Source organism: Phyllostomus discolor, chromosome 5, assembly GCF_004126475.2.
Source record: "Phyllostomus discolor isolate MPI-MPIP mPhyDis1 chromosome 5, mPhyDis1.pri.v3, whole genome shotgun sequence".
In the NCBI taxonomy this organism is placed as follows: domain Eukaryota; kingdom Metazoa; phylum Chordata; class Mammalia; order Chiroptera; family Phyllostomidae; genus Phyllostomus; species Phyllostomus discolor.
The window spans coordinates 48,376,234-48,397,634 of record NC_040907.2 but is presented as its reverse complement, the minus strand read 5'-3'; the positions used below and the strand labels follow the sequence as shown (position 1 = coordinate 48,397,634).

The following is a 21,401-nucleotide window of genomic DNA, read 5'->3' as shown; positions in this document are numbered from 1 at the left end:
AATTTATCACCGGGCAAAGTCATAAACTATTATAGATACCTCTAACCCTCCACTACATTTCAATAGCTTACTTTTAAAAATGGGGCTACAAACCTACACATAATTTATTGGTATATTAGTACACTATGAAGAATTAAACTTTGAAATTATGGTATGAGAGTATGTTGATGGAAGAGAAATAATTCCATATTTTAAAAATATCTGAATTTCCTTTTGATCCCAAAACCACTGCTCTCCATCAAAATGTGCTCTCTTCAAACTAAAGAAAACATACATGTGACTTTATATATGGGGAGAGATAATGGATCTAGAGTAAATGTGGAAAAACATTAATAATTAGTAAATCTAGTTAAGGGGTGTTTGTCATACTATCCTTTCACCTTTTTGAAATTTTAAATCTTCACTACCAGTGACTGTTCCTTGATCCACAAATATTTCCACTCTCTTGGGCATCTAATTAGATGCATATAATGCATATAGATGCATATAATTTTAATGTTATACATTGTCTGGAATTTCTATGACTTTATCAAATACATCTACACAGAATTTTTTTCTCTCTCCAGTCATTTATCCCTTAAACTTTGTTAAGTACGTGGAGATTATGGACTCTGTCTGGGACAGCTTCAAGTCTTCTAGTCCTGTAGTCACTCATGTGGCTTTGTTTGAACAGGGACCAGGAAAATGAGTGTCACACCCTATTTCTCAAGGAAACTGCAAGTGATTCCTAGAACACTGATTTCCAGAAAATATAGTTGAAAAGCAATTTTCCTTGAAGACACACTGCCAATAGCCTTTTATTTCCAATCTGTGTCCATTGCAGTAAGCCTGAGTCACAAGGGGTGTGGGCCGGAAGAGAAGCCAAGCCTGTCAGGGAGCACGCCGAGGACAGGTGTTCTTTCCTACAAAAGGGCTAGAGAAGCAGCGGCTCCCATGCTCCTTCAGAGAGAAAAGGCCTACATTCCAGCAAGAAGCAATCTGAGAAGGTCAACAATTTTTTCTTTCAACCTAAAATACACAGTAGGATTCAAAGTATGTCTGTCAAACAATTACTAGGAGTGACAGAGGTCCCAAGTTCTCAGTTCAGAAAAAAATGAGAACCAAGGGAAAATTTTCATTCCTGGTGATGTCTTTTCTAGGGTACAAGGGTTGTTAACTCAGTTTCCTCGCTCTGCAGGCCACAAACTCTTACTTCCAAGTTATTTGGGAATAAAAAGCTCAAATTTCTATACCTCTTGTTAATGTTAATATTTTAATGTTGCATCAGTGAAAATATATAGACAATATAAACAATGTAATATATAATATGCAAACATTCTAAAGGCCAAATAACAATAAACACTTCACTCACACAGTCATTAAGAAATATGTAGAACTTTTCTCAGCTGTTTGATGCATGAGGAATAACTAAAATAAATGATTGTACCATGCCACAAGTTTTATTATTACTACTACAGGCTACGTAGTATGATTTGTACACAGTGGATTAATTAAATAGACCACCATGTAAAACACTTAGCCTCTAGTGAGACATTATAACTAAACCTGTATCTGCAATAGACTAGAACACAAAGTAGGAAACAAGTTAGAGTAGCCCTACAGGCAGAAAGGGAGCACAAGGATCACGAGATGAATACAGTAAGGATGCTTGTAGAATAAGCATCACCTAAGCTTCCTTTTCTCCTCCTTCAATTCAGGCCGAAGGAAAAGTGCTCTAAGAATCAGGCACTGGAAACAGGAACCATATTCACTTCTTCTTTTATTTTTTTCCACACATATTTATTAGGTGCTAGCCTTTCCTGTAGGTGCCTGGGATTTAGTAAACAAGACAAAATCCCTACCCTCAAGAACTTCAGTAGGATTGGTAGACAATAGAAGGTAAGAACAATATAACATAAATATGTCTTTTCAGGTAATGTATATTGAAGAAGAAACATAAAGCACAGTGAGGGACTAGAAAGTAATGGGTGCTTTTTTAGACAGAGGAGTCAGAGAAGCCCTCTCTCTAGCACATGTATTTGAGTGGAAGCCTGAACAGAAGTAAGAGAGTGAGCCATGTCCACCAAGCATAAAGGTCCACCAGTGGAGGCATGCACGGTTTGTTAAAGAACGGAAAGGAGGCTACTGTGGCTGAAGAAGAAGAGGCGAAGTCCCTGGGAGCCTAAGGCCAGATTATGTAGGGCCCTGCAAACCATGGTAAGCACTTTATATTCTTTTCTGAGATAATTTAAATGCCTCAAGCATAATGTTGCTGGTATCTTGACAGTGGTGTTAGAGAAGGAACCACTACAAACACCTAAGCAGAAAAACTGGGAGATGACAAAAGGAAAAAATGGGAAAAGAAAGCAAATGGGATTTCACAGAAGGGGCTTGGAGGTTAGCAGTTGGACTGTAGGCATGGTTGCTGGGCCACCTTCCAGCATGTGCCCTGGGGGTTGTCATCGTTACTTTGAAAAGCCCTTTTTACAGTAAGCATTTTAAAAATCCGATATATTGATGATCTACAGACAGTAAAAGGCCAGGAAAACACCATTTATAGCCTTGCATTACTGACAAAATGCTTGCTCTGATTAAAGCAATAGACTCAGGTTATGAGGCATACTCTTCCACTGGCATTCAGTTCAGACTATGGACAAAAATAATTTCTGTAAAAATACCCCACGAGGATTATACATAAAACAGAACACAAAGCACCTCTAACAAATTAGGACAGAGCATTAGGGTTTTCTCCAGATGTGTTCATCCTCCCACATACCTTTGCTCTGATTGTTTGATGCATTTGGGAATACTGCATCAGCTAGCACCATCCATGATACCCCATTGTAGGTGGTAAATGCAAGGGATGCCAAATTTGCATAGTTGCCTCCCAGTTTCCATAAACAATAATTTGTTAAGTCATAAAGAATGGCATTAGCAGAGTTTTTGATGTTATGGGATTTGCACAATAATTAGAAGTCATTATCTCTCAAATACACATTCTCTTCTTCTCTTTGTTTGCTTCTAATCTCTTAGTCCACAAGTCCACTCTCCACAATGCCTGCAAGGTATCTTTCCAAGGTAAAAGCTATTTATGGCAATTCCTTTCTCACAGCCTGACAGTGGCTGCCCCTGGTAATGAAATAAAGCCCCAGTCTTGTTCATGCTACTGAAATACACAGACTCTGGCTCCAGTCTTACTTTCTATCTTTGCCACCTTGCATCTTAGGCTGAAACTTGGGTGAACTTTGCTCACTTTCCCCATGTTGAGTCAAATCCCAACTCAGGCCCTTAATTGCTGTGTACCCTTGGCAAATTACATACACTTTTTGTGCTTCATTCTTTTTCCTATAAAATGGAAATAATAATACTATATAATTTAATGGCTTTTTATGATACTAAATAAAAATATATCAGATACAATGCAAGTGCTGAATATGATACTTTTATGATACTAAATAAAAAAAATCAGATACATTGCAAGTGCTGAATAAATGTGAATTATTATTACTGTTATTTGCTAATGGAATTTCCTTATTATTGTTTCCTTGGGAAAAAAAATGTAAAAACCTTCCCACCCTTTCTTTTCCTGGAAAACTGCTGTTTATTCTTCAAGATCCCACACAAATGACATCTCTTCACTGAACCTTCCCTAACACACTGACTTACTTTCTAGCAGTATTTATTTCTTGTGTGCTCTAGTGACACGCTGATCATCATTACTCTATCTCATTATTTTCACACATTTGGTTAACTATTAATGCATAAATTTGTTTTCCAAGTACTATATGGTCATTTGAAGACAAGGGCTCTCATTTTGTATCTCCTAAACCCAGAGTAGGGTCTAGAGCACAGCAGGCTCTCAATAAATGTTTTATTCAAGTAAATGTTTAATCAGTAAGAGTGTAAAGATACAAATATTTCTCAAAAATTTCCAATATCACTAGAAAATAATTCAAGGAAATTGAGGAACACAAAGCACAGATTAGGTATATTTAGCTAACAAACCAGAACTAAATTGCATAAGACAAAATGTGCCTCAAGTTCAGAGAAAGGTCAAGCACTTACTAAATTCATTGTTTTATTTTTATTCTTCTCCAAGTAACCAGCTTTGTCTTAACATGTTTAAGTTCCTTTGAGTATTTACTATGTTTTTTAATACTCTCACATTCATATATTAGGCACAAAAGTTCACATTTTGTCAGCCTTTGGTAAAATGAAGAAAGATTTCAAAGATATAGGTATAACTGTAAGGGGAAAAGGAAGAAAAACACAAGTTTTTTTTTAAATACTAATTGAACAAACATTGTTTCCTCTGTAAGCATATTCCCATGTGCAAGCATGGGCAGACAGACAGTGGGTGGGGCTCACCCATCTATACATTTACTTTTTAAGAGGAGAGCATAGGGAAGAGGGGTGTGAGGGTCCCAGGATATATCGAAGACCATCCCCAGTGGCTTTCTTCAGAGAGCTTCATGCTACTAATGATGGAGGAGAAGTGATGAGGGAGGTTGAAACATTGGCAAAGGAAAAAGGCTGAAGAAGCTGGACACTGTGTGGGAAGTTTCAGTCAAGAAAAAACAAGTCACATAATCCAGGTAGAATTACCTTCTGCTTCAGAAGTTTTCATCCGTGCTTTGGGGCTGGAGATGAATAACAGGTTGACCTAAGAGCTCTGGCATTAATTGCCCTACTCAACTCCCCATTTAGTAATGCTGAACACTCTGTTGACACTTCACAAAAGTATGACTTTTTTCATCTATATTTTCTCATACCATCTAATAATGAGTGTAATGTCCACTTCTGGGTTTAAGAATTCAAAGAAGAATTTGGAAATTTGGGATGGTCGTTCAAGGTCAAAACAATGACTAATAAAGTAGAAATACCAAGAAGAAACTAAAGCAGCAGAGTACATTTTAAATATCTGCAACACATAATATTGAAAAGAACATGAATTTAGCATATTCTTACAGTCAAATTTTAATGAGATAACATATGTGAATATTCTAGTAAATAACTTAAAATAGAGTAGGTGTTGGAATCTGTGTGGGTTAAACGAGAATTTTTGTTTTCTTGCTCAAATCAGTGCTCAATTCTATAAGTTGGATGAATAAATAAAGAAAACTCCAGGACCAGCTAATAATGATCTCTAGATTCATGCAGGTTCTAATTCTTAATATCCATTAAAGAGCAAAATACAGATTATAAATATTACATATTACAGGTTGACCATGGGGAAGAATTTTTTGTTACCTGGACTATGAAATAGTAAAAATGTGTACTAAGTGAGATTATAGAACTATTTTCTCTAAAGTCTTAAAAACAGGGCAGATTTCCATATGTCAAAGATGGAGTAATCATGGTCCTGCCTAAGGATTAAAGCAATGAGATAATCACCCCAATTTCTTCTAGATTCAGGATTGTGTAAATATTCTGATTAGTGACAGCACATTAAATATCTACTTTTTCAGAGATTTTCTAAATAATTCTGGAATCAGTGATTCACAAGTGTTTCTTAAATCTCCTTCCATTAGCCCACACCTCACAGCCAAGGTTTTCAAAACCAGAAACCAGAACTCCAAGGTTTTCAAAAACCAGAACTACATGTTCAACTGACCAAGCTATGAAATCTACAAATAACTAAAGATAAAAAAAATTGTTCAGAAGGTTTAGATACAAACTGTATTCCTGGAATTGTTTAGCTTCATCTTGAAAATTACTTTAATTTCAATGCTGGAATCAAAACAATCCAATCATCTTAAAAGAAGCCTACTGTCTACTGTAAAGTAATGACATGTTTTTAGAGACTTCTAAGTGCATCTCTTGGAATTTCTCACTTAAATGCATGGTTTGGAAAATACCAATTGTTGATCGTGAAAGGATGGTCTCATTTCATCATGACAACAAGACAAAAATAAAGTACTTATGCTCTTATTTCCTCATGTAACTATTGTATATGATGCTAAAAATTGTTCATTATTTTTAAGATTAGAAAGTCATTCATATATATGATATGTGTATATTTTCAAAAAAAATTTTCATGGAATGTTTCATGAGAGTGAATCTGAAAAATGTTAAACATACTGTCACATAAAACAATAGAAATAAACATAAACACATATAGACATAATCAGGAGCTGAAGACAAACTGTGAGGCACCTTTACTAAAGAACATAAGAAAAGGAGTATCTGAGTGGGGGGAGGGTGAACATGAGCAATGACCATTGCTGTATACTAAAGTTATACAGTGTGTGTGATGGTTAATGTACTCTTTAAACCAATATTATGTTTCACTTTACCCAAGTCATATGTTTTATTTTTGGCCATTTGTGGAAAATTTTGTTTTAACTTAGCTAGAAGATCACTTTAATAGCATGTTACCTCAGATATCATTTAATTGTTCTTTTTGTAACTTGCTGCAAGAAAATTTGTATAATGTGTGAGTAAAACTAGCTCTTTAACCATTTTAAAATTTAGATTTTTTGAAAGAAAAAACTGCAGTATTTGTAGTTCTATGTTCCTAGCACATCAAAAATGTATTCAAAGTAAAAAAAAGGTCAAATTATTATATTCAAGAACTCTACAGTAAAGAAAACATTACCAAGATTTTATGAAGAGGTTTACTATTACCTGAAAATTAGCTTACTAAAATGAAATGTCTTTCTGATCAAAATAATGGCTTGATGTTAACCCAAGTAGTAAAAAATATGAGTTGATTAATTAATTGTATGTATTCTATCCTTGTTTCTTTTAGGATTAATAATTAGCAATGCACTTATATAGTTTCTCCTATATAAGTTATAGTAGTATAACTATTCAGTCATACTACTTAGCAAATTATATAAAAAATATACATACATTAGAAGTGGGATAAATGATTAGAGAGAGCACTTCTTTAGATCAGTACATACTCATATATACATCTTCTCTTCATGCAAATACTACCATTGGTAGATTTTGAAAAACTCATCATATATATTTTACAAGTCTGAGATTATAATTAAATAATAAGATTTAATTTATCAAAAAGATGACTAAAACAACCTCCCCACTGAAGCAATTAGATGAACAATGGTCCACTGTCAGAAAACAAAAGTAACCATATCATTTTAGCTAGGTAAAGTATGTGTTGGCTAAAGTATAGTTTGTCCATCAAAAGCAAACTGTATATTTCTAGGGGTAACTTGAATTTTTCAATGCACTGTGTGCTAAATTAGGCAAACAAACATTTCAGAGAATTAGAAAACAGAATTCGAGTAAATTTTAATTTTCAAAAACTAGATATGCTCAGTTTGTAATGTTGGTTGGCAATCTAGCATGCAATTACAAAATTGGTGTGTTAGAATTACCTTTAAGAGATAACTACTTTCCTTCACTGCTATGGTCCCTAATAAATAAAAACTAGAGGGTATAGGTAACCAATTTTGTAGGGTACCTTAAACTGAAAGAAAATATATCCTTCAAAGAAATCTGAAATGTCATAGCTTTTATAATTATAGTTTAATTTCTATTGTGCATTTCTTACATTTTAACATTTTATGAGTTTAAGGAAGCTAGCCTATTGAATATAAAACATACATTAAAAGTGGCAGGTTCAGTGCAATTTTTACAGAGGTGTTCTTGAATTTACTTGCTTGGCATTTTCAAGTAAATTGGGAATTTATTTATTGTGATCTGTATATTTAAGTCATTTTTCTTTACAGTGAGAGTATCTTAAAGATAATAGCAATTTAATCACAAATAAAATTAATTAACTATGCAATTTCAGAAATGGGAACTTAGTTTTCCCTTTCCTTGGGTAGTGTAAAGATAGTCAATAAAGCAAAAACCCACTAGTTTATACACTATAAACATGGCAATACAATCAGTTCAGTTTGACTTTAGATCTCATCTTCAGAAATAAACTGGAACTAAAATTAAAACACTTATTTTGTACCAAAAATATACTACTCAAGTTATCATCAACAACCACAAAACACATGAAAACTCACACTTCATCTCAACAGAAATTAAATTAAAAAACTGAATATTTTTGTTGAACTGCTTCAGTTCTCAATTTACCTGGTACTAGCTAGGCATTTTTATAAGCAGTAATTTCAAAAAGACTCTCTCCAGTTGAAGGCTTATTTTATCTGGAAACAGCCAGTTAGCACAATGGCAATCTAACACAGTGCACGATGTATTCCTGAGCTGACCCACTCTCCATTCATCTCACACTTGTGGTCTGTATTGTAAACAAAACTCAAATGCTCTATTTTCTACATTTCTAAATCACTGCTTACTAATGAAAAGCACTGTGCACAGTGCCAAGTCGTGTCTTACCATGTATGAGCCACAGTGAAGCGACGACGCTGCCGAATGCTTTTATTCACCAGCAACTTTCTGAAAAAGCATGGTGAGTTCCTTGGTGAACTGCGTGGAGAAATTTTAGGAGATGTAGGTCTGTTTCCCGGTAGTCTCGGAAGCTCAAGTTCCAAGTGCATTTGCTCCTTGAAAGTCTTTATGCAAACCTCAGATTCAGAAGCAGTAAGTTCCTTGGAAGAATCTTTTGCTGTCATGTCTTATGTGGAGGGCTAGCTTTCACCATCCAAAACAAAAACCTCAAACATACCAGAGATACAGCTGCAGGTTAGAAGGCTGGTAAGTCTGCAAACTATTTCCAGTTTAATTTAGGAAGCTGAGGCTCCAATGTATGAGCTGCTTAGAGCAAGAGCAGCATACTCGAAGAATGGCAAGTCAGGCTGTCACAAGGAGCTTTATCAGCCTGGCTTTGCCTCTGAAAATGCGCCAAAGTGCTTCCTATGTCAGTAGCCTCCTTGTGGATGAGGTTCGTCTGCAAGCTACACACTGACATTCACTGAATTCATTCAGTTGAATATATCAACTCATGAAATATTCATAAGGCTTCTGATAAATCCTTTACATGTATATTTTTAAAAATCTTATCAAGCAAGCTGCAGTCACCAGTGGACAGTAAGCAAAACCTAGTCACCTAGTCACACTTGTTTTGTTCTCACAAAGAGCAGAACCAGAGCCCGTCTGCACGTGTGGTGTTTAAAGTCTTCATTCAGAATTATTTTGCTCTGTAAATGCACATAACAGTAACTCCACCTACTAAATGCTTATTGGCCCAGGATTATTTAAACAACTGCACTCTGTTTCCCCCTGAACAACACCCTCCATTGCTCAGATTTTCACAAAATTTGTGAAGCTACTGTCCTCACCACAGCAAAAACATTAAATCAGGGATTGTCAAAAAGCCTAGCTAAAATAGCACCCCCCCCCACCGTCAAATTCCACTGATGAATGAAAGAACTGATTTGCTAAAGTTTTTTTTTCTCCCTTCTCCAAAAGATCCAAGACAGCATCAATATAAAAAGTGTCAGCTAACAGAAAAACATTGGATGTGGTTCATTCCCCTGAGAAATTTAAAGCTAATCTTTATTCCAATAAACATTACCCTCATTCTTCTGTTAAGCTCATTGTTCATGGATTGCCCACAGCAGCCTCTCTGTTAGCTACAGAGTGACTTCTGAAAGCCAAAGCTTCCCAGAATGGAAATGGAGGTAATAATTCTCAGTTCAAGCTCAGAGTTCAAGGTCAAGAATTATGCATGTGTTTGTGTGTGTAAAAGTAGGTGTACAAACAGTGTTTGTCTGTGTGTAGGTATATTTACCTGCAAGTGTGTGTGTGTGTGTGTGTGTATTTTGTTCACAAAGGCATGCAAATGAGACAAATGGGCAGAAGAGTCCAAAAAATGGCTAAAGTTCCAAAGCAGGTCATTGTAACCTAAAATTTCTTTTTGAAATATGCTGGAATGCAGCTTCTATACTTGAAAAGACATGAGGAAGTAAAAAGAACCCTGTGGTGCTTAAAGTGTACGGCTGTGGTGAAAAGTCTGAACTGGCAACGACTGCCACCAGGACCAGCCGGACCGCACACAAACTTGATGAAGCACAACTAGGGCTGGTCAGCAGGAGAGACAGTTAGGGGATGATTCACAGTGAGACTTCAGTGAAAAAGGGAGGCTTTTGTTTTTTCCTCTCAGGTGTGAGGACTTCTTCCTTCATAAAGTCATTCATCTATGTCATATTCTGTGGCTGAATAGCTAAGGGGCTGAATGAGAATAGACTGTGACCTACTGGAAAGTGTAAACCCCACACCAGCCCTTGGAGAAACTGGTTCCAACATAATAGGAAGGATATAAACTCTTAGTTTATGGGTACTACCTTGGAAAGATATCCATATTTCAGTAATGCATTAAAAATGCATCCTGAACAAATGCAAAGTTGTAGAATTTAACAGTCGAAGCAAATCACCTTGTTCAGTTCATTTTGAAGATGGAAAAACAGACCTAGAGAACTTCAGGGACTTGTCCAAAGTCATATTTGTAGTTGACATTAGAGCTAAAGCAAGAACTCAGGCTTTCTGTCTCCTAATCAATTCTCTTTCATTATGTGATACAAAGAGATCAGATAGTCATTTTGGGAAGCTAGGCCCCAGGACATGTTCTTTATATAAAGACATCTTAACTGCCCTGTTTGAGAATGGATTGTCAGTACTATCATGGGTGAAATATGGTTAATGCTATCTATTATTTACTGCAATATGAAAACAAAGTTGGGACTCTCCTCCAACAATAATGTGATTTAAAGCTGGGACACAAGGATATGTGATGGCCTGTTGATATTCAGAGTGACTTATTTGAAAAAATAAGTAATGGAAGTCACTAAAGACTTTTCCCCATTCACTCTTTAAGGCTGCCAAAATACAGTAAGCATTTAAGAATTTTTTTCTCCCCAAATTATAGCAAATTTCACAACCTTGGAAAACTGATACAGATATTTAGATACAGCTAATAGCTGTACAGCTATTTAGCTGTATCTAAACTGGGGTTCAAATAAGAAATGTTGACATAAATTTGCCTAAAATAGCAGCATAATGGTGCAATTATAAATACTTCCTGATTCTTATTGTCAATTTATGTGACATTTCACATTACTTCTTTTGACTTTCACCATTAGGACAACCAGTGCCCCAGTTAAAGAAATTTTGAGAATAATCCTAAGAAATAAAATTCTCAAAAATATGTTGTCTGTTAACTCTTCCTACTATAGATAACATTTAAGAATACCAAAAACAATTGAAATGCAAAACTTAAAAACATCAACAAAATAAAAAGACAACCCACAGAATTGGAGAACATATTGGCTGATACATATGATAAGGGGTTAATATCCAAAATTTATAAAGAACTTACAAAACTCAACACCAAAAAACAAGCAACTGAATTAAAAATGGGCAAAGGACCTGACTAGACACTTCTCTAAAGAGCACATCAGATGGCCAATAGACATATGAAAAGATTCTGAACATCACTAATCATCAAAGAAATTCCAATTAGAACCACAATAAGATATCATCTCACATCTGTCAGAATGACTATCATCAATAAATCAATAAACAACAAGTGCTGGTGAGGATGTGGGGAAAGGAGAACCCATTTGCACTGCTGGTGGGAATGCAGATTGGTGCAGCCACTGTGGAAAGCAGTATGGAGATACCTGTAAAAATTAAAAATGGATCTGCCTTTTGACCCAGCAATCTCACTTCTGGAAATATATCTGAAGGAACCCAAAACATTAATTTAAAAGAACATAAGCACCCCTATGTTCATTGCAGCATTACTTACAATCACCAAGACATGGAAGCAGCCCAAGTGTCTATCAATAGATGAGTGGATAAAACAATTATGGAACATTCATACAATGGGATACTACTCAGCTATAAAGAAAATTTTACCCTTTGCAACAGTATGGATAGACCTGGAGAATATTATACTAAGTGAGAAAGACAAATACCATATTATTTCACTCATATGTGGACTATAATGAACAAACTGAACTAACAAGCAAAATAGAGACAGACAGATAGAGAACAGGATGACAGCTAAGCAGGGGAGGAGGCTACAGGGTGGAGGAGTTGAGGAAATAGGACTCATGAACATGGGCAACGACAACACTATGGTGATTACAGAGCAGAGGGGTATATAAGGGCACTAAATGGTAATGGAAAAATATTCGATAAAAATTTTTAAAAAGTGATCATCAGACTACTTTAAAGTCTGAATTAGTTACATCTGAGAGGAATACTTTTATGTTTATAGGTAAATGCAAGAAAATTTGTTTCTAGAATCAAAATGCCAAAGACAAACCAGACACTGTGTTAAATATTGAAATCAAAGATGAATCTAGACAGTAGAAAACATGATATGGTATCTAAGAAAAAATATACAAAATAACAGTAAAATAAGATAAATTTCCATGTTATTTTAGCCAAGAATATACTATTTGAGAAAGATAGCCAGGAGAGCAGGAGAAAAAGCCAAGAAGAAATCTTGCAATGCTTAAGTCCTGACACCTCAAAGGGAGAATGAGTAATTCTGAGTCAATTTATTAGTGTACAGATAGTACCTTTGTGAATTATTTGAGAATTTTAATTATTAGTATGTCTGTGCTTTTAATAATAAAATTCCTGGTATCCATATCCATCTAAGCAAGAAGAATTAAGAATTTATCATAATAAAATTAAAGTATCTGAGTAGAATTATATGGTGAATAACAATCAATAAGGTTTTATTTATAAGTACTATGGAAAAATCAATATTTTTTTATTTTTCATTAAATTGAAATGGAAAGTAAATTAAGTACAACCAAACAAAATGATAAACTGCAAGTATAACATTGTTAGTTTTTTAAAAAAGTAATTGTTGTATAATCAAATTATTTTAAATAAAAAATAGTTGCATTCACCTGACTGGTATAGGTCAGAGGATTGGGAGTCATCCCATAAACCAAAAGGTTGACAGTTTGATTCCCAGTCCTGGCACATGCCTGGTTGCAGGCCAGGTCCCCAGCTAGAGGCATGCAAGAAGCAACCAATCAATGGTTCTCTCCCTCTCCTCTCCCCTTTCCCTTCCCTCTAAAAATAAATAAAATATTTTTTAAAAGTTACATTCTTTTTCATTCAATACCTTTCAGACTTTAAAAGTTAACCTGGAATCAATTATCTCAGAACTGAGTGACCAATTTTGAACTATCATTACAAAACTAAAGTATTTTAAAGGCACAAAACTGCAGATTCTGTAAATACAAACCTGAACATTTGAAAAGTCAGTTTATTCAGAAGTTTCTTTTTTAAAGAGGAATAGATTTAAGACTATCAATAGAATTAAATTATTGTTGATTATATATTTATATCACCACCCAGTTCTTTTTTTCTGAAACACACCATCTGAGCATAGCCATCAGACTATTCAATTAAAGATACACAAGCTCTTCTTCTTTCATCAGACAAGATAATATGTGAATACATATTATCAAAAATGACAGCCTCTTTGAACAGAATGCCCACTCACCAAGGAGAGTAACTTCTCCCCATTTCTTGATTTCAGTTTGAAGAAATGGAACTAGAGGTGTATTCTAATATGACTGAAGAACTATAACATTCAACTGAATGGAAATAGTTGTCTAGACATGCTGGGAAAGAACAATTAACTGACCACTCTTAAGAATTAAGAGTTTACAGAAAAATAAGTTGCATTTATTATACATCCACTTGTGCCAGATATTGTTGTAAACATTTTAATAGAAATTATTTCATGTGGTTCTCATTGTAAACATATCAGACAAATGCTGTTGAAGTCCTTGTTGGATTTCCCCATGATCCTAAACTATTGTGTCTGTTATGGCTGACTGGAGTCTTGTTAATTTCTAAGATCTGGAACAGTGTATGGCATTGAGGAGATACACAACAAATATTTATAGACTGAATTCACAATATTTTGTTCATTTTCAGATAAGAACATAAAGACTCAGAACTGTATAGCTTTTAAGGAGTTGATCCTACACCAAGCTTTTTATAATAGAAGACGCTTAATGAGACAGGAGTGTATGCTCCCAGAGTAGTCAGGTCATACCACTAAAAGTACATCTTCGTAAGTACTAAATGTGCTGAAATTACCTAGCATATTATTTTATAAGATGATGTGAATACTTCACTTTTTTTTAAAAAAAATTGTTGTTCAATTATACTTGTTTCTATGAATGCTTCACTTTTATCCACATACAATTACATTATTCATCATTTATAATGGTATTCCAGAAAGATCAGTTTTAACTGGTGTCACCTAGCAATGTCACCTGAATCCTAAGGGGAATGTGGGAAGCTTATACTCTAGACATGTAAGCATGGTATTATCTGGTTCTTGGAGATGGTCCTGTTCAAGAACGAAAAGCTTTCCAGTGACTACCCATTACACTCAAAATAAAAGCACAAGTCCACACTATGGCCTAGAAGGCTCAATCTAACTTTTCTCCATCCTCATCTCAGCACCTCTCTGACTTCCCTGCTTTCTATTCTCCCACTAGTTCTTTCTGCTCCAGCCTCACTGACCTCATAATGTTCAATGAACATATGGTCCCCAAGATGTATTGTATGCGTGGTTTGTCCCCCTATCTCTTTCCAGGGCTTGCCCAAACACATTGGCTTGATGAAGTCTTCCCTAATCACCCTGTTTAAAACTACAACCTCCCTCATTTTGCATTATTTTTCTTCATAGTACTTGCAAACATACATATACATTACTATTGACTGGTTTAATATCATTTGCACCAATGTGATTCTTTGCATTACACCAAGGATTTAAGTTAAATGAGGGCAAGGACTTTATTTTATTCAATCTTATAATCTTAATTCCCAAAATGGTACTTGTCATATAGTAGAGTGCTTTTTGTGGGGGTGAGGTGAGGGCGGGTAAGTGCCATCAAGAACTATATAGTCCCCAATCCATGCTTTAAAAGTGAATCTATTCCACAGCCCACCTTTCCATCTCTGGCAACCATTAATCTATAACTATGAGTTTGTTTTCTTTTCAAATTCTACGTATAAAAAAGATCTGGCCATGTGATATTTATCTCTGTCTCACCTATTTCACTTAGCATAATGCCCTCAAGGTCCATCCATATTGTCGCAAATGGCAAGATTTCATTTATTTTTATAGCCAAATAATATTTGATTCTATACATGCACACCACAATTTCTTTATCCACTGATCCATCGATGATATCCCCATATAAGCTGTTTTCATGTCTTGACTATTATGAATAATGCTGCAATGAACATGGAGATACATATAGTTTCTTGAATTACCCTGGATTAAATGATAGTTCTATTTTTAATATTTTTGAGGAACCATCATAATATTTCCATAGTGGCTGAACCAATTGTTATTCCCACCAGCAGTGCACACAAGTTCATTTTTCTCCACATCCTTGCCAACACTTGTCATTTCTTGTCTTTTGATCATAGCCATTCTCTCAGGTGTGAAATGATATCTCATTGTGCTTTTAATTTACATTTTTCTGATGATTAGTCAGGCTGAGCATCTTTTCATTTACCTGTTGGCCACCTGCATGTCTTCTTTGGAAAAAATGTCTATTCAGATTTCCTGTCCGTTTTTAATTTTTTTATTGAGCTATAAGAGTTCTTTATTTATTTTATGTATGAACCCCTTATTGGATACGATTTTAAAATGTTTTTTTCCTATCCAGTAGGTTACCTTTTTATTTTGTTGATGATTTCCTTTGCAGTGCAGAAGTTTTTTAGTTTTATGTGATTCCACTCGTTTACTTTTGCTTTTATTGCTTTCACTTTTGAAGTCAGATTTTAAAAATCATTGCCAAGACCTACATCAAAGAGACTATCACCCATGTTTTCTTGCAGGAGTTTTATGGTTTGGGGTCTTATATTGAACTCTTTAGTCCGTTTTAGTTAATTTTCATGTATGGTATAAGGAAGTGGTCCACTTTCATTTCTCCATGTGTGCTGTCCAGTTTTCCCAACACAATTTGTTGAAGAGATTGTCCTTTCTCCACTGTATATTTTTGACTCATTTGTTGTAAATTAATTGATCATCTGTGTGGTTTTATTTTGGGGCTCTCTATTCTATTCTATTGATCTATGTGTCTGCTTTTATGACAATACCATACTGTTTTAATTAATATGGCTGAGTAATATCATTTGAAATCAAGGAGTATGAAGCCTCCAGCATTGTTCCTTTCTCTCAAGATTGCTTTGACTCTTTAGGGTTTTTATGGTTCCACAAAAATTCTAGAATTATTTGCTCTATTTTCTTTTTTTGAAAAGCAATTTGAGTTTTGACAGGGATTGCATTGAATCTGTAGATTGCTTTAGCAGGATGAACATTTTAACAATATTCTTCCAATCCATGAGCACAAAATATCTTTCCATTTATTTGGGTATTCTTCAGTGTCTTTCATTAATGTCTTCTGGTTTTCACCTCCTTTGTTAAATTTATTCCTAGGCATTTTTCTCTTTTTGACATAATTGTAAATGGGATTGTTTTATTTTTCTTTCTGATCATTTGTTTTTAGTGTATTGAATTACAACAGAATTTTGTGCTGTAATTTTGTATTCTGCAACTTCACTGAATTCATTAGTTCTAACAAATTTTTATGAAGTCTTTAGGATTTCCTCTATATAATATCACATCACCTGCAAATAGTAACACTTTTTCTGCATTGAGATGATCATATAAATTTTTCCTTCATTTTGTTAATGTGGTAAATCATGCCGATTGGTGTATGTTGAAATCATCTTTGCATCCCTGGAATAAATCCCACTTAATCACAGCATATGATTTTTTTGTATTATTAAATTTCGTTTGCTAATATTTTGTTGAGGATTTTTACATCTGGGATTACTGGCCTGTAATTTTCTTTTCTTGTGGTATCCTCATCTGGTTTTGGTATCAGGTTAATGCTGGCATCATAAAATGGATTTGGAAGAGTTCCCTACTCTTTTGTTTTTTGGAAGAGTTTGAGAAGGATTAGTATAGTAGGTATTTAAATAAGTATTTGTTGAATGAATAAATGAATGATCTTCTAAGTGCAGAATAAGATGAGGAAGCAGGACATCAGACTAAAATGGGATAAACTACCTTAAATTAGAGCAAGAGTTGTAGCAGCATTAAACAGTAACCCTTTTATAATTATATCTATTATTTTATATGGTTTTCACTGCCTGAAGCGTTACATCTCCCTTTCCTTTGCCAAGAATACTAAGTCTCATCCATTAAGGCTAAATTCAAATAAAACTCTTCAGTGAAATCTTTCCCAGCTTCCATAGGCAGAGTCAGCTGTTTGATACCATCTGTACTCCACCATCACTGAATTCATTTCTCAGAATACTTCATCATATATCATAGCACATATTTGTGTGTGTGTGTCCTGAACTAACCTATAAGCTCTCCAAGGAATAAACTTTTATTCATCTTTATATCTCCAGAGCCTAACATTGCATCCTAATGATTAATATATATTGATGGAAAGATAAATAAACAAATTAATGTAGTGCTCCAAATCATGTCCTTCAGTTAGCCCTGGGTTTTTCTTACTGTCTTGAAAGCTAGTCTAGTCAATATCCTAATTTCTTGTACTCAAGCTTATAAAAGATTCCTAAATGAGCCTCCTAAATTATAGCAGGTTGGCTATGCTTACATTTTAACTAGCACTTCTTTATTCTCTATTTTTTATTTTTTTAAGAACTTCTATACTGTTTTTCATAGTGGCTATACCAGTCTACATTTCCACCAGCAGTGAATGAGTTTCTTTTTCTCCACAACCTCTCCGACACTTATTACCTGTCTTGTTGATAATGGTCATTCTAACAAGTGTGAAGTGGTACCTCATTGTAGTTGTAACTAGAAATTTCCTAATAGCTGGTGAAGTTGAGCATCTTTGCAAATACCTGCTGGCCATGTGTATGTCTTCTTGGGAGAAGTGTCTGTTCAAGTCCTCTACTCATTTTTAAATTGAACTGTTTGTAGGTTTGGTGTTGAGTTGCATGAGTTCTTTATATATTTTGGATATTAACCCTTTGGCAGAGCTATGGTTTGCAAATATCTTCTCTTATTCAGTTAGTTATCTTTTTGTTTTGTTGGGGGTTTCTTTTGCTGTGCAGAAGTTTTTTAGTTTGATATAGCCTCATTCAGGTATTTTTGCCTTTATTCTCCTTGCCTTTGGGGTCAAATTCATAAAATCTTCTCTAACACCAAGGTCCATAGATTTAGTGCCTAAGTTTTCTTCTATGTAATTTATTGTTTAATATTTTATATTTATGTCTTTCATACACTTGAGTTAATTTTTGTATATGGGGACAAACTATAGTTTACTTCCATTCTTTCATTTGTGGCATTCCAGTTTTCCCAGAACCATTTATTGAAGAGGCTTTCTTTTCTCCATTGTATGTTTTTGGCACTTTTGTCAGAGATTATTTGCCCATAGACATGTGGGTTTATTTCTAGGCTCTCGATTCTGTTCCCTTGGTCTGTGTGTCTGTTTTGCTACCCATGCTCTTTTGATTATTGTCATTTTGTAGTATAATTTGAAGTCAGAGAGTGTGATACCTCTAGCTTTGTTATTTTTTTCTCAGTATTTCTTGGGTTATTCAAAGTATTTTGTAGTTCCATAGAAATCTGATGATTTTTTGTTTCATTTGTTTAAAAAGATTGTTGGGATTTTGATAGGGATTTCATTAAATCTGTGTATTGCTTTGGATAATAAGGACATATTAACTACGTTGATACTTCCAATCCATGCACACAGAATATCTTTCCATTCATTTTGTCTTTCTCAATATTTTTAATAATGCCTTGTATTTTTCATTATATAGGTCTTCCACAACCTTTGTTAAGTTCGTTCCTAGGTGTCTTATTATTTTTGTTGCAATCACAAAGGGATTTTTTTATTTCTTTGCTGAAATTTCATTGTGAGCATAATGGAATGCAGTGGATTTTTTTTTACCTTGATTTTGTATCCTATACCTTTACTATAGTTATTTATTTATTGCTTGTAATAGTTTCTTGGTAAAATCTTCAGGGTTTTATACATAAAGAATCATGTTATCTGCAAAAAGCAACACTTTTACTTCTTCCTTCTTAATTTGTATGCCTTTTATTTGTTTTTCTTGCCTGATAGCTCTAGCTAGGACTTCCAGAACCAGGTTGTGTAGGAGTGGTGAGAGTGGCCATCTTTGTCTTGTTCCTAATCTTAGGTGAAAAGCTTTCAGTTTTTCACCATTGAGTATGATATTAGCTGAGGGTTTTTCATATATGCCCTTTATTATGTTGAGGTACTTTCCTCTTTATACCCATTTTATTGAGTGTTTTAATAGTGAATGGATGTTGTACCTTATCAAATGCTTTTTCTGCATCTAGTCATAGGATTATATAATTTATAATTTTTTCCTTAGTTTGTTAGTGTGGTATATTATATTGATCAATTTGCATACATTGAGCCATCTTTGCACCCCTGGAATGAACCTCACTTGATCATGATGTATTATATTGAATATTTAATGAATTGTTGTATTCTATTTTCTCATATTTTGTTTATGACTTTTGCATCTGTATTCATCAGAGATACTGGTCAGTAGTGTGTGTGTGTGTGTGTGTGTCTGTGGGCGTGTTATCCTTGCCAGGTTTTACTATCAGGGTAATGTTGGCCTCATAAAATGTGTTAGGAAGTATTGTCTCTTATTTATTTTTTGGAAGAATTTTAGAAGAATGGGTATCAAATCTTTGAGTGTTTGGTATAATTCACTAGTGAAGCCATCTAACAAAATCGGTTTCAAGATAACAAAGGTAACAAGAGACAAAATGGACATTTTATAATGATAAAAGGGGCACCATATCAAGAAGACATAACACTTCTCAATGTGTATGTACCCAATCAGGGTGCACTGAAATATATAAAGCAACTACTAACAGAACGAAAGGGAGAAATTGAAAAAACATAGTCATAGTAGGGACTAAATACCCCAGTGACAGCTCTAGATAGATCATCCAAGCAGAAAATCAATAAAGAAATATCTGCCTTAAATGACACATTAGAACAAATGGACATAATTGACATTTATAGAGTTTTTTGCCCCAGAATATTAAAACATACATTCTTCTCCAGTGCACATGGAACATTCTCAAGGACAGACCATATGTTTAAACACAAAACTAGCCTCAACAAATTTAAGAAGATTGTGATCATATCAAGTGTATTATCTGACCACAATGCTTTGAAATTAGAAATTAACTGCAAAAAAAAAAAAAGTGGGGCTTGCCTCTCGGACCATCCAGAGTGATTTCCTAAAGCTCACTATTTCTGTAATTAGTCCTCAGTGTTGCCAATGAGTGACACTATCACTGAGAAACAGGAGGAGGTTTGGAGATGATTCTGCCTACTTAGGAAGAATTCTAGGTGGTCCAGCACAATTAGTGCCCCCTTTTTATTACAAAATCTTGTATTACAAAATCATAAGCATGTAACTCTGTAAAATAACAATATCATATTCAAGCACAGCATACAACATTTTAAGTGAAATGTTCAAATTGTTGTCCCTCTCATGTGAGACATTCATGTACCCTACCAACCACACTGAAGCAGGCATTACTTCTTTGGGGCCCTGAGTATCTCTTATCTTGACCATTTTCCTGAGCAACAGTTTTCTTTTTTTCTCCACCGCCAACTATGGCACCATGACTTCTTGTAAAGAAACCTGATCTTTGTACTTTTCCATACTTCTTTATTTCTCTTAATTCAAACATTCCTCAGAGATATGCTTGCTCAGTAGATATTATGTGCCAAGAATATGATTTCATATTTTCTTTAGTAAGCCTGGATTATTGCTTGAAGTTTTCATATTTCTCACCAAACATAAAATCATAATTCTAAAAAGCTTTATGTGATTTTTACTTTATTGGTGACATGATTCATCTTTTCAGTTATCTTCAATTAACTTGTTTTATTTATTTTGCATTTGGTGAATATTTACTCTATATATACATAATAAGTCTTCCCTGGCATGTGAATATACTGCCTCAGAAAGTTTCATCCATCAATCTGAAAATTGCTTTCTTGAATGCATGTACTTCACACACACAGAAAATTCTTTGCTCTTATAAAGACCATAATTTATTCTTATGTGTTAGCCTCTTTATCTAAAACTTTTACACACATATAAAAATGCTTTGTGCATGCTAAATGAATGTTCAAAAACCCAGGAATATGAATCAACAGTATCTATTCATTTACTGGTATTAGTTAAAAGTTAACTGTGGGTCAGACACTATGCTAGTCTGAAAAAAATTACAATGAATAAACTGGACCTATGTTTGCCCTGAGGCCCCAACTATGACAGCCTAATTTTAATAATTTTAAACTTATTTTCCTCCTTATTCCCCTGGTCTCCTTTTAAGAGAAGTCAAAACCAGGCTCTCTTCTTTTTCTCTTAGTGACTTGGACCCCTCCTTTTCACAGGGGATTATCCTCATTCTAACTGTCCTATAAGAT

General features: G+C 34.5%; 1 protein-coding gene across 3 annotated transcripts in view; it reads right to left on the bottom strand.

The window, feature by feature from the left end:
- PDE4B (phosphodiesterase 4B) overlaps positions 1–21,401 on the bottom strand; it is a 530,477-nt gene that overhangs the window by 352,583 nt on the left and 156,493 nt on the right. The window contains exon 1 of one of the 3 annotated variants that reach the window (XM_028512531.2): positions 8,299–9,366. The exons of the other annotated variants lie outside the window; for them this stretch is intronic. Within the exon in view, the coding sequence (XP_028368332.1) occupies positions 8,299–8,534 (236 nt within the window). The 5' untranslated portion in view covers positions 8,535–9,366. Of the gene's footprint in view, positions 1–8,298; positions 9,367–21,401 lie in introns of those variants that run through there. 3 annotated transcript variants of the gene reach the window in all.